We start from the raw sequence: 14,433 nt of genomic DNA on the forward strand, positions 1-14,433 counted from the left end.
ATTAAATGACTAATAACTGACATTACAAAGCACTGCATGTCTACAGATTAGTGGTCCTGACAGTGTGTGCTCAGAAAACTCTGACAGGATAAATCAAAGTGTTCACGGTGTAAACTGATGAAATCAGATCAGGAGACAGTGTAAAGACGTGATGGAGACAGGAGACGAACACCGGCGACAGCTTCCTGCTTTCTGATCTCTAACTTCTCTCACACGGCCATGGCAGGTTAGAGGAGGAGAGCTGCTCCTTGCAGTGACATCAGGCAGGTGGAGGCCTGAGCGGAGCAGCTTGACCTCAGCTGTCAGCTCTGTTCCTCATCAGTCTGTCTCCTCGGGGAGGAAACAAAGCCGTCCAGCTCTGCTCTGAAGGAACCGGACGGACAGGTAAAACCTCTGTGGACAGAGGCGTCACATTTCTGTCACAGCGGCAGGAAAGGTGGGAAACAGCAGCAGCCGTCGGGAAAACCTGAGCCAGAGCAGGTGAGAGGTGCACAGATGCTGCGTGACACAGCTCCTGGATGGAGTGTGTCATCCAATAAGTCTGATTTTTTGATATGTGGCGACGCACACAAGCTCACAAGGAGAATAATTTAAGGCTTCAAGACAATGACACTGTGTCCACGACGTCAATCCAACACATGCAAATTTCTGAACACTCTTATTAACTCATCAGCAGAGAGATGTGTGGGTTTGTGTTAAACTGTCAGGATCAGTTTTATGCAGCTCTGCAGGCAGAGATGAAAGCAGCAGAGCAGGGATACATTCATGAGTTTGTTTTATTTCTAAACACTGAGAATTTCTCCATCTGGGACGTGAGCCTCTGATTTCAGTCCCAAACCCATCGAGTCACGACTCACTGCGAACTGTGACCTCAAACCGTGAAGTGCAGAAGGAAGCGAAGCAGTTTGACGCGAAAACATTAAGACGCAATGGTCCAAATTGGACAGACTGTAAGAGAATGAAGGGATGACAGGAGAAACGACAGACACCGGGAGACAGACATCAGCCAATCAGCAGCGAGATGCCAAACCAAATTTAGCAGCAAAGCCTGGAGCTCTGCATTATTCAGACACAATGACCCATTAAAAGTGTTTCTGAGAATGAGGAGAAGAAGAAGGGAAGCAGAGAGAGTCTGACTGATACGGGCCCATCACAGATTTATAGCAGGTATCCCCTCCATCGTTCATCAATCATCACGTTTTCTGTTCGGGTTTTACAAAGCTCCATGTCTATAAATGCCACAACGTCCAAAGTGAGACACTGGAACCAGAAGAACCTGCCTGACACTTATTCCGATCAAAGACTTCAACGATTAATCAATAAGCAAAACCGCTGCTGGTTAATGTTAAAGCTCAAACCGACTCAGTAACAATGACGTTCATCAATCACTGTTGACAGGCATCACACACGTGCTGGACTCATTCTGGTTTGGACGCTGTGGGGGAGGGGCCACTGTACAAGTGTGTGTGTGTGTCTTATCATAAAGAGCCTCACAGGATCCGACCGAGCTGAAGGATTAAGAAACAAACAGTGGAGTCTCAGCAGGGTGTCTGCGAGGACGCAGATTAGACATCAGCACCCAGAAATCTGTCTGTGCACAGGAAAACAACCAGCAGCAGAAAACAGCACATTAAAACCAGCTTTTAGGCTCTGCACAAGCAAAAGGTGGAGCCAACGTGTCAGTGAACGCAGCTCAGCCTCTCAGTGAATGTGTCTGCTCCGCTCAGCTGTAATCACGTCGACACACCGCAGCACATTTGGACAGCTGATGGTGTTTTCAGCAGAATGAGGGTTTGATTTCAGCCTGTGAGTCAGTCAGGTCTTCTGTCCACATCTCTCTGGCTGGGCAGTGACACCGTGATTAAAGGACGGAGAGGTCAAGACTCTGGACTGATGAAAGGACTTCATGAGAGTATATCTCTGTCGGAGGCAGTGTGTGTGTTTCACACTTCACCTGGAGCAACAAGACGGGTCTGTTCATTCATTACTGCTCTGCTTCAAGGAATAAGAGTAGTTTAAAGGAGCAGCTGTTCCATTAAATTCTTCTGTATGTCCTCTACTTTGGGGGAAAAGACCCCACACACACACACACACACACACACACACACACACACACACACACACACACACACACACACACACACACACACACACACGGTTTTCACTGTTGTATAATAAGGGGGCTCGTGGCCCGGAGGCTGTTTTTAACTCTGATTATGGGACTTAAAGTGCTCAGCTCCATCATGTGTCTGCTCCATCACCATCTTACCATCATTCACACAAAACAACATCTTTGGCTTCTACTTCCTCAGCAAACCACCTCCAACCAAACAGAGTCTGATAAAGACGTCAAAGGACAAACGTTCAAACATTCGAGTGCAGTCATGTGTTTGGATATTAAGCACACACACACACACACACACACACACACACACACACACACACACACACACACACAAAGAGGAACGGCTGATAACTACATTTCCCACTGGGACCCTGGAGGCAGCAGCAGCAGCAGGGAGAGGATGGACGATGGACGGTGGACGGTGGAGTCAGAGTAAGCAGCCGATGTATTTTTAGCACCGTCGCTCACAGGTGACCTTTCCTGAGCTGAGTCCAGTAACACCAACAAGTGAGGACATCTGAAAACAGACTGATGAAATTGACGTATTCCCTTGCCTTGTGTCCCTCTGCTGGCTGGGCTGAGTGTGAAGCAGAGGGGACCTTACTACCCTCAACACACAGGTACAGGAAGGTTTCAGGCTCACACACTGTCAAACCAGCTGCACAGAACATTTGACTTGGTATTAAGGTTTTTAATGTGGATCAATCCTCTCAGACAGCAGTGTGATGACAGTGAATCCCTCCCACTCCCACATATCACACATCTGACATTTCCTCCTGCATCGATGTACCCCAGCCCCCCCCCCACCCACCGGGCTGCTTCCTCCGCAGACCGATCGATCGAGCTCGTGGAGCCGACCACACAGGACCTGCTTGGGGACACTCGTTACCTCGTTAATCTCGTTCTGTGGACGAATGCAGCGCGAGCAGAAGCACTGTGATGTGATGCACTGATGCTAAGCGTTTCAGGGCGGCCCGGGGACGGTTAAAGCGTCTCCATACACCAGCTTTTGTGTGATGATTCTCTTATGTTCCTACGTTATCACCAGCCCTGGGACTAATTAGAAATCATTATTAATGAGCACAGCTCTTACACCTGGATCCAGCTCTCTGTCAGTCCAGTTAATCTGATCTGATCCATATAACACACTGGAGGCAGATTAAAGGAAAAAGGAGAAGTCGTGATCTACAGCTAATCCCACAGATCCCAGTTAACCTCGTCTCACTGGTGGATTTCACATCAGACTACGTTTGACCCTCACACATGAAGCAACGCATCACAGCTGGACGCCAAAGAGTTGAGATGCATGATTACAGCTGATGATGAGACATCATTTTACTGCACAGCTGTTTCCAGGTATGATACAGATCAGTGGTGACGGTGTTACTGATGAAAGTGTACAAACTAAACCTGTAAAACATCCTGTTCAGACACAGTCAGCTGCTCCGTCCTAACGCACAGGCACATCATCGGTTTGTGATGCTGCCTCCCCGCCTCCACTGAGCGCGCTCACTGTACTTGAGTCCGATGATGACGATGACTCATGCTTCGCCTCGTACATTAGGCCTAATGAAAGAAGGCCTGCAGGAAAACAAATGACTGAGGCTTGAAAAACACACAAGTACACAACCACTTTACAGAGAGAACATAATGTCTGCAGTTGGCCCTAATCTGGTGCAGTCAGCATGGGTGGGTTGGGGGCGGGGGGGGCTTTATGGACAAAAGGTGCAGAGATATCAGCGTAATTTCTCAAGACAGACTGGCGTGCTGGCAGCGGCCGCAGTTATGTAACGGCTAAAACCCTCGTTTAAAAGCATCCCTGTGACTTCTTCCTGCTGTTATTACCAGGCGTCAATCAGCCGCAGCGTTACATAACCGCTTTCTGACCGATGATCTGCCGCCAGCTTCAGTTTGGCACAATAACATTGTTCTGATGCTGTGTGATCACTGAGGGAAAGTGCGTGGCAATCAACAAACAAGTAAACAAGCCACTGCAAACACCGATTCCTCTGATGTGACACCGTTCGTCTCTGAGTCCCTGATCCTGAAGTCTGACGCAGACTTTGGGATCAAAAAGCCCAGAGTCATCACAGGACCACTGCTCCTGTTCGTCGCTGTCGAGTTCGAGCTGTTCTGATGTTTTACAGATTTTTTTCCTTCCTTTCTTTTCATCCTTTCGTGTTGAGTCGTGACGTGTAGTTTGACCAGAACAGGAAAACTCTGAGACCAGAAAAAGACCAAAACCTGAATGTAAACGGTGTTCACTTCATTCTCTGACAGCACAGGAACCTTTATTTTTCTACAGGTGGTTTTAGCGGGAGTTGAACCCCAAACCCCGCCTGTCTCAGTGCCTTGCTTCATCCCACGTCGGCCCTGAATAAGACAGGAGTTGCCTCAGAGCCGGCACAAACGGCTGAAACCTGAGAATGAGCATTATGTGGGTACAATCCTGACAAATGAGAGAGGATACACAGAGCCTGGAGGGTGAACAAACACACAGCACTGAGGGCTAACTGGGTCACATGGTGCGTTCACTGACTGTAGGCGGGACCGCCGACAAAATCAAGACAAAAGCAGCGGGAGACAAAGGCTGAAGTGGAAAAGAAACGGCCGTGTTACTGGAGAGCAGTGCTGATAAAGAGGCCGGAAAGATTAAAGCAGGCCTGCTGCACTCCACCTGTTCTACTCTCATCTACTGTCATCTACTCTCTACCTGTGGTAGCCAGCTATTTCCTCTGACAGGCCACAGCACCAACCTGAATGAAACCTGACAGTTGTTATAATATCATTCTTTGGCTCTATCATATCGCTGGAAACCAGAATTACAAGGAACTTAACTGACAAAAATCTGGTTCTCCTACTTTCTGATGTGGCTTCTCTCCCTCTGCTCTTAATTATCTGTGTTATAAAGCGTTTTAAGTCCAATCTGAGTCTGTAAAACCCTTAGAGGACAAACCTGTTTGTTAAAAATCTCCCCATGAATAAAGCCAAACTATGTTTCCTGCTGTGGGGAAACAAAGTGGGTAATGTTCACAGCAGGCAGAGGAGGACCTGCAGCCTGATTTCTGTGCAGGGCTGCTTTCTCTTCATGCAGCCACAGCTCTGAGGCCAAACACAGAAAGTGGGTCAGTGTCACCTGGCTGGCAGGACTTCCATCCATCCTCAAACACACCTCACATGCAAATGAGCCCCACAGCGCCGCAGAACATGTGGAGATGTGAGTCACGGCGCCGGAACTAGGCCAAGTGTCGACGGCCTCACCTGCTTAATGAGAGTCAGGAATCGACTGATAGCAGCAGCACAAGTCTGTCTCAGACAAATGGACTATTTATTTACATATCAACACAAACACACAGTTAGGACGGCGGCCTCTCGAGCTGAGAGGTTGCGTAACATGACATGAATCTGAGCGACATGTCCAGATGTGCGCCGAGGGGCAAAGAAAGAAGATGACAGTGCTGCTGCTGCTGCTGCTGTTTTGGGTCATTTCCAGCATGAAAGCAGGCAGAGTGAGTCACCATGTGCCACTGAATTCAGGGAAAATGGAAATGAACAGAGGAACAGAGAGTCAGCTCTGACTATTGTGTTATGTAGCTCCAACAGCTGTGCAGCTGTGTGGCCACTGAGCGCGCTCACTAAAGTGCTTCTCCCCTGTGCTACTGTCTCTAACAACAACAACACGTAAACTGGTCCTCATGCACACTCTGATTCAGTTTAGGTTGCAATTTTGCACCCACATTTGTTTAAGACCCCAAAAACACGAACTATTCTACAAATCTGCTCCATGCCAAGCTCCTTCCATTACTGTCCCACTGTAGCAGAAATGAATGAACATCCAGGAAGAAACAAAACTGCAATCATTTTCTTTTTAATCATATAGAACACAAAAGTCGAATAACGCAAAACAACCAGAGCAGCTTCCCGTCTGGGTGGAGAAGACACAGTTCCAAACAGTCAGGCATGACACAGAAACTTCACAGGAAGTGAATCTTTTCTAAAAAACCATGCCATCATCATCATCATCCTCATCACCTCATATGACCCAAAGGACTTGGCAGAAACAGAGCTCATTCTGCCAACCCTCCACCTCTCAGCTAATCACATAAAGCTAACAACTGCCCTGTGACACATCCTCAGTAAAAACCAGGGTCCTTTTAAAATCCCACTTTTCTTTTTACTGGAACACACATGATGCATGATGCTATGACAATCATGCATTAACACTGATATTCAGAATCACCTTGGATCAGATTAAAAGCCTGACAGGATCTGAGGGGCATTTTAACACCTCCATCCCCACATTCAGCAGTATCCTCTCCCTGCCCGTCCTACCTTCAATGGCGATGACATGCTCCCGGATCTGGTTCTGCAGCAGCGGCTCCTCCACCCGCTCCAGCAGCTCGTAGATGGAGTAGATGTTGGGGTGGACGGACTCAAACCTCTGGATCTCGGCTCGGATGGCGGCCGAGTTGGCGAGATGCTGCTGGTAGTTCATCACTGCGACTCCTTTCTGGATCCCAAAATGCCCCCACAAAAATCTGCAGACCCTTGCTGGACTTGATGAGACGGGGTGTTTGTAGGAAGGTAGAGGCTGACAAATAAGAAGCTGAGAGCTGTGACCTCCAGGAGGAGAGAGAACCTCCGACAAACCTTAGTTCATGCTTTTTCCCTCTGTATCCTGATCAACTTCGCCCAATATTCACCAGCAGGTTCTTAATCAATTTAAACAGCAATAGCAGTTTATTCTTTCAAGATAAATAAAACACTTTCTCCTCCTCTACATCCCTGGATGTTTTAAAGTGAGTGATATCTCCAGGGTTGTTTTGGCCGACGCGGCCGGACTGCTGCTACTGGCCGGTCAGGGCAGCTGTTCCCCGGGTTGTCCCGGCTCCCGATTCCGGTGAGGCGACAGATGTGCGGCAGTCTGAGCACCACCTCCCCATATCCTCACAGTCCGTGCGCGGTTAAAACGACTCTTGCTCGGGTTTAGCTGGAGTTAAACGAGCTTTTGCGGTCACTTACAGTCATAACTGACCAGGCGAGGAGGATAAAAACGGCCTTGCTGCTAGGTGGCTAGGGTTAGCCGGCTAAAGCTAACTAGCTGTAGCTTCCAAGCCGGGGAGAGATGGAAAACTCACCGATTTTCAGCCGTTAAAGTCCGTTTTACATAACGACTGAGTGGGACGTTAAAGCCTTGAGGAGGAGACCACATCGTACGTTTTAAAAAATCTAAAGTAAATCAGCAGCTGGTAACAGTGCGGCAGCTTGATCAACACTTAGTGGATCGTGGAGGGGTAGTGATGATGCCTGTTCCCGTCCCTCCGTTGTTTTGTCTCCGCTCCGGGACCAGCTGCGCAAAATTACGCCCCCAGTCAAGATTAAACCCCGACACCTGGAGCCCAGCGGCGCTCGTGCGCCTCCAGAATCAATCCAGGTGTTGTAGATGACACGTATATTACAGGTAAGTCCCGCACACGGCGCCCGAGCGCTCAGTCTTTACCCCTTCCCGAGCGGTGAAGTCCATCCCGTGTAGACCGGAGCCACTGTATCCCAGCCGGGAACGTCATTACCGTCAATGTGTTTCCTCCCACCGGCTCAAGTTACACACAACGACCAACGCGAGCTCCGCTGCGGATTTTCAAAGTACACCCGGTGTGTTTCCACGTCGATCCGTCTTTAAAGGATAAAATAAAGGAATAACGATCCCCGCTGGCTCCGCCGGCACCGCGTGGAGACAGCGGAGGGAGGGAGCTATCTGCCGAAGAAGACTGGGACGCAGCTGAAAGCTAAATTAAAATTTACATTAAAGTCTATGATAAATGCATAATCACAGTTTTGACATTTACAGTTTATTCTGGGAGTCTGTTTTTGTTTTTTTGTTTTCTTTTTACCTTTGATGCTCTTCTCCTTTTATTTCCATAAAATTAGCTGTATGTGATGATGCATGTATCCGGTTTCACACGCTTAACAGATGTTATGATAAAAAGTAATTTGGGAAAATGTCTGTTTCACACACTATTCATTTCTATTATGAACTCACACCATCATACATCTACAGTGCCAGTTAGTCTAAATGAGCCCTCCCCTCTCAGAAACCAATACACCTCAATCCTCAAATTTGTGACATAGCCAGTGCTTTTATTTTGAATACCACTCCGTTGGTTTTCCGGTCTTCGTCACGCTAACTGCTGCTTACTTGACGAAGCAGCATTCAAGCAGATAGTCACTGCGTGGAGGCTGCGCACAAACGTCTGAAGCAAAAACAGCTTAATTTCTCTTTCAATTTATTTATTTTTGACATTTGTGAAATGCTGGGCCCTTTCAAAATAAAGGTGGACAGGACAAATGAGTCAAGCTGCAGAGTTAATGTTGCACACCCCAGTGTTTATTTACTATATTTACATGAACATACTTGCACCCGTATTTTCTAAATTTCAAATAAAACCAACTAAATGATGAAAAACAGGAAGTTCTGATGCCTCCTCATAAAGCACAGCCAGTGATGCTGCTCTGTATTTGTATGTTGGACTCAAATACTTCATTCACAGAGTCTCTTTGGATGCTCAGCTCTGTTCCAACAGTCTGGTCCAGCACTATTGTGCAGAAGCTGGTATTTTCTCTCCGTCCAGCAGTAAATAGTGCACAATGCCGCTCTTTTTCTTCCCACTGCTCGTAGCCTTGATGCAGCACTCATGTTCCCCCACCATGAAGTGTGTCTCTGTGCCGTCGTCCACAAACTCTCCCTGTGGACAGTCGACGGAAAGACAGTTTTAGGTTTCCATTCACAGTTTGGGAGGTGTACAGTCAGGAAGGTATTCAAGTTTTCTATATCTTATATATCTTTATGTAATTCTAAATTTGGTTTCACTGTCAGCACAGCAGTGGCATGTTTCCTTTCAATACTTTAAATTTTATTTTGAAAGAAATGCTTCAGAGGATGGAAACATCTGTCTTCATGTAGGACAAGAGTTTACCTACAGATGTCAAATTATTCACATATAGCTGAACTCAGGCAGGTTAACTAACTGACTCTCACCATTGTGTCCATTTTCTGTCCGTTGCACCAAACATCCATTGTGTCCTTTTCTGTTGGAAAAACAGAAGTTTTTTTTATTTATTTTAATGCAACAGAACATACACATCTTTACTGGTCTGAGTGAAAATAAAAATATATTTTACATATTAGCATTTACAAAATGTGAATTCATTTATTGGTTGATTTGACCTTCTTGTCTTTAGTGCTCGTCTCTGTGCAACCAGAAGGACCTGACTGTAACTGTCTCTGATTACAGCTGAACGTACGTCCCTGAGGTTCTGTTATAAAGATGCCACAGGTTCGGTCTCTCTTGTCCATCCAGGTTGCTGCTGGTTGTCATGTTTCCTGAAATAACTGCACTGACCTCAGCCTGAGCAGATTATACTACAGTGGGTCAAGTCTTCACCTGCATTCCCTCCTGCAAACGCTGGCCCACTCTGCAGCTGCACAGTCAGTAAAAAGTAAAGTCAGCAGCAGTGAAATCGTCCAGCTCACCCAGCACGACCCTGCAGTCCTCTCCGTCCACTTTGAGCAGCCAGGTTTTGGTGGTCTTGGCTCTGTTGTCCGTGAACTTCTGCAGACTCTTCCCGTCCATGTCCAGCGTGTACTCGTAGGCGAACCCGCTGATGGCCTCGATGTTTATGGTGGCTTTAGTGTTCGTACCTCCGACTGTGAAGGTTTCCTTTCCAACCAGCTTGAACATCCAGTCTTTTCTGATGACTTCCTGTTGAGGAAACCTCCTTTTATGACTGACAGATAAACACATGCTACTGGACATTTTCTGTGTAAATTTAGAGGTTTAGATGCTTTTACCTACTGAGACCTTGAAAAGACACTCAAACTAGAGAATTAATGATGTGGTGTCATAAGTAAACTACCTCTGAAACGGTTACAAGGCAAAAACGGTTGGAAATCACTGACATACATTCACATCAGACACAAACAGGGTCTCACCTGTCCGTTGACATAAACGATACGTTTCCCTGTGGTGGTGCCATGAGCAAACTCAATCCTGTAAACGCCGTCACTCAGCGCCACCTCCCACACGGCGACCAGGTCTCCACTCAGCATCTCGGACACTCCTCACGATCTTGTCATGGACGTTGGAAAATCAGAAAATCAGCCGAAACGTCATCTTCAGGGGCTGAATATGAGGAGTGCTCGTCCTGTCCCGCTCTGCTCAGCCGTGGTGTCGGCTCAGCAGCAGGTGCATTACTGTAAGAGGCTTACAGACGAGAGCTCACTCTATACTGCCACAGACAATTAGGACAGGCTTTGATTTGTGTCTCAGGTTTGTTTGAGAGACAAGACATCCCCCCTCTTTATGTGACGCTTAGCTGGGACACTGTCCTTCAACCACTAAATGAGGCTGTACGGACGTTATTTCCTAAACTCAGAGAAGTAAAGTGACACTTCCTTCCTTTATCCAGGTAAAAAGTTAACAGGGTTTTTGTTTTTCAGGAGAGATCAAGCCGTTTGCAAACTGCCTGCTGAGGGGTGAATAATGCATTCTGAATCAAATTGAATTTTCTTTCCCAAAAGTCATTTTCCAAGAACCAAAAAGGTCTCATCATGAACATTAGCAGAAGCAGGCAGAAGTGACTGGCCACCAGCAGCTGACTGAGGCTGTCGGTATGTGCAGCGCTGCATCCAGCAGGAGTCTCTGTTCTGTCTTTAAGCCCAGAAAGCAGCTTTGAAGGCTCCAGCAGTGACTCAGACAAAGCTGCTATTGTGCTGTTGTTTCCAGAAGACACTGGATCTACAGACACTTTAATGAGTCTCATATCTGAGCTGCAGCCAAATTGGGTAACAGTAAAACTCTCACTGAGTCGCATCTTCACAGAAGGAAGGAAGTGTAAAAAAAAAAATCGCCTCTGGACTCAACACAGCAGTGTGCATGAGGAACTCTCTGTCCATCATAACACTTTGATTTTATTCTTCCTCTCTTTTTCCACAGGGAGGTCAAAGGTCAAACATTTGGATTAGGAAGAGCTTGTTTTTCTCAGCAGCACTTCAGCAGGGCAAAGGTTTGCTGAGACGTAGGACTAAAGACCCATGTTCTTTTTATTGTTTGGATTTTAGTGAACCTGGACGTCTCCCGTCTCAGTCTTTTACTTATAATAATCTTTTATTTACTGAATTTTATTTGAATTACTCAAAGTATAGGGGCGTGAAAATGTTCTGAATCTGCTGTATCAGCTGGAATCAGTGAACGTAAAGCTGGATGAACATACCGACAACGTCCCTGCTGCAGGAGGTGAGCCACGTTACAATCAGAGGACGAGGACGAGCCGCTGCTGCTGGTCAGACGAGTTCCACCTGTTTCAGGTAAAGAGTCTGGATCATTATGTAACGTGGTCTAATATGAGATAAGAGCTGAGATGAGATCAGGTCCATGTTTCACTTCATGCAGAGCTGCATTCCTGAAAAACAACAAAGCCATCGCTTTCATCTGATGTGATGAGCCTGAACTGTTTCTCTCGGTGCTGTTGTTGACAGACGTTTCAGGATAACAGCTTGTAGATGGGAGATACTTTCACTGAGCTTCAGAGGAAGTGTCTGCAACATAAACAGTCAATTCCAGGAGATGGAGCAGAGTCTGAGGATTCGTTTCACATTTCTGACGCAGCAAAAACGTTATTTACATATTGCCATTTTGAATTACCTGCAAGTAAAAACATCCTTCTGCTGAGGTTAAAGGTCAAACACCTGAAACAGGCCTCTTCAGTAAAATGTCTGATGTTAAAACTGTTGCTCATCAGAGAATTTATTTTTCTTCCAGAATAAAAATACATGAAATAGTTTGGTCAGTTTTTAATAAGATGGTCTGATGATTAACTGAGTCACTTTTCAAACATTAACTTAAAGCGCCATCTAGTGTCCAATGTGACAATGGAGTTAATCAACACAGCAGTTCATTCAATCTTCAGTTTTTCTTTTCACATGGGAAATAAACTCAAATATTATAATATTATAATAAGATAATCCTAATAACAGGATCTGTCTGAGTCCAGTGAGCAGTCCTGACTTTATTTCCTATAAAGTTTGGATTTTTATCTGCTTCTGTTTTCAGGTAAAACAATAAAAGCAGAATTTCATCCATTATTCATTCATTTTTAAAAACTTGGTTTCCTGTTGAATTGAAGATGAATGTCACATGTTCAGTCGACCTGCTGTGAACTGAAGTGTCACCTTTCTTTCCTTTAACTTACTGTTTATAGTTCCTGTTATTAATAATTAATAATTAATCTCATATCTGCCTGATAACACATTTTTATACATTTCAATAAAGCAAAAATGAAATAAAATGCACAGGTGACACCTGCAGGAGGTTTGATTAAACCCGTCTGATGGGCACAAACGAAGCATCACTGATCAGTCTCTTTCATTTTATTATCAAAGGGATATGACATCGTCTGTGAGTCCACAACAACACAAACACACTGATTTCAGCTCGAAGTGCAGCAGAACAAGTCCCATCAAACCACAGACGCCATAAATACAACAGTCTTCAGGATAATGAGGCAAGAGATTTAAATAGTAGATCCCTTTTAAAGTTGATTATAAATTATACTTGTGTCTGTAGGGAGGTGGAGAATAAAGCTTTCATATAAAAGGAGTGTCTGAAGTGTCTTTATATATCAGGAATGTGTGAAAGACCCAAAACAGAAGCAAAATTAAGGGAGAGAACTCATGAAAAAGAAAAATTGACGACTGACAGAGTGTTGAACAAAACATTTTGGCTTCAAAACCGAAATAGCACAGTTTAAAAGAGACGTATCGCACGCGCTGAGGCTACTGACCAACTCCAAGAGATCACACGGTTTGAAAACTGCTTAACAGAGACAACAGGGACCACGAAAGACAGTTTAAGGCACAAAATCTCACACTGGATCCTTCAGTCTGACAATATCATTTTCTCTGCCGAGACATGGCGACGAAAAAAACCCCCACAACTTTTACAAAGATTGTCAAAACATCCAGAAAAATGACGTGAGAGTTTCCCTCTGAAGCGGCAGCTTCCCAAACCTGTTTGTCCTTTGTCTTTGTTTTCCACATTAAAAAGACTCGGTGCTTCCTGTGAACTCTCTTTAAACAAACAGCCCGGGGCTTCGTCGCTGTTATTGGAAAAGTGCTCAGCAAAGCTCTGGAGGAAACAAAAGGACACACGGACATGGACACTACACGGCTCCTACACAGTGGACGACAACAGCGATCGTCCAGGTTAATGCAGTTCGTGGCCTCACCTGTGTCAGACACAGTCTGAGGTCTGAGGCCTGTCAGATTGTCAGATGAAGCTCTGGGGAAACGTAACACTGATGCATAAATGAAACAGACTTTGGCCACAGCACTGACTCTTCTGAGCATCAAAACAAACAAGAGGTGAGTTTGTTAACCTGCAGATGAACAGGTGAACACGGCCCACCTCCTCTTTAAAGGCACCGACTGGAGAAACAGCTCCACCAGCTGTTTGGAAACATGATTCATGTGCATCTTCTTCTTCAGATTTACTAGAACGTCAGCTGAAATTTGAGCTACAATTTGGACGGAAACTTGGATTATCACCTTGGAGGCCCCAACACACAGCGGTGCAACAAAACATCAACCTGCTCCACAAACACATTCCTGCTCCATCACCATCAGGATGAAATGATTTTCTCAGCTTAGTGTGGAGGAACTTGCCGGGTCTGCACAAAGCCCTGACCTCAGCCCCATCCATCTCCTACGGCATGAACTGGAACACCAGCTAGGACCCGATCGCCCAGCCTCGGAGCTGGACCTCACCGAGCGGGAGCAAATCCCTGCGGCAGGTTCTACGTCTGATAGAAAGACTGAAGCCAGAAGAGCGGAGGCTGTTAGAGCAGCACATTCACGCCCCTCGGTGTCACAATCGCATGTTCGACAATTACAAATGTCCACATACTTTTGGCCACATCAAGCAGTTTGACTCAACAGAATCTGTACATAAAGAGGAAGCAGAATCAGGGAAGTGCCAAGGTCACCAGACAACTTTAAAACACAACAATGGAAGTGAGATTCCTCCGGTGAAACTGGCAACATGAGCTCAAATACATCAGGTCACTGTCGCTTTGAAAGGTGGACGTTATACATTTGGAGAAAAATACGTCTCAGGGTGTAAAAAATAAATGCCCAAAAAAATGAGCAGGCGGGGGATCGGGGCGCTAACGGCCAGGTGCTTCCCTCGTCTGCTGCTGAAGTGAAGGTTGGTGTCTGGACTGGTTTTAAAGTAACTGTGCAGCTCTCAGACAGT

At 46.0% G+C, this 14,433-nt stretch overlaps 2 protein-coding genes across 2 annotated transcripts in view; both read right to left on the bottom strand.

The window, feature by feature from the left end:
* agap1 (ArfGAP with GTPase domain, ankyrin repeat and PH domain 1) overlaps positions 1-7,657 on the bottom strand; it is a 97,248-nt gene extending 89,591 nt beyond the window's left edge. Inside the window, exon 1 of the mRNA XM_041032219.1 lies at positions 6,458-7,657. Coding sequence (XP_040888153.1) covers positions 6,458-6,620 — 163 coding nt within the window. The 5' untranslated portion in view covers positions 6,621-7,657. The remainder of the gene's footprint in view (positions 1-6,457) is intronic.
* Positions 7,658-8,494: 837 nt separating this feature from the next.
* faimb (Fas apoptotic inhibitory molecule b) lies at positions 8,495-14,293 on the bottom strand. Its single transcript, XM_041032386.1, has 5 exons — positions 11,396-14,293; positions 10,116-10,251; positions 9,657-9,885; positions 9,162-9,211; positions 8,495-8,868 (listed from the first exon to the last, which is right to left on the bottom strand). Exons 2-5 carry the CDS (start codon positions 10,230-10,232, stop codon positions 8,719-8,721), a joined length of 546 nt encoding a protein of 181 aa, XP_040888320.1. The 5' UTR covers positions 10,233-10,251; positions 11,396-14,293; the 3' UTR covers positions 8,495-8,718.
* Between the last annotated feature and the right edge of the window lie 140 nt (positions 14,294-14,433).

The sequence above is a fragment of the Toxotes jaculatrix genome, chromosome 24, assembly GCF_017976425.1.
Source record: "Toxotes jaculatrix isolate fToxJac2 chromosome 24, fToxJac2.pri, whole genome shotgun sequence".
NCBI lineage: Eukaryota > Metazoa > Chordata > Actinopteri > Toxotidae > Toxotes > Toxotes jaculatrix.

Excerpts from the sequence above, each read along its gene's own strand:
- faimb (XM_041032386.1), bottom strand. The coding sequence starts at position 10,232 with ATGCTGAGTGGAGACCTGGTCGCCGTGTGGGAGGTGGCGCTGAGTGAC. Across the intron at positions 9,886-10,115 it reads TCGTTTATGTCAACGGACAG|GAAGTCATCAGAAAAGACTG; the intron begins GTGAGACCCTGT and ends TTTCCTCAACAG. Across the intron at positions 9,212-9,656 it reads GGACTGCAGGGTCGTGCTGG|AAAAGGACACAATGGATGTT; the intron begins GTGAGCTGGACG and ends TTTTTCCAACAG.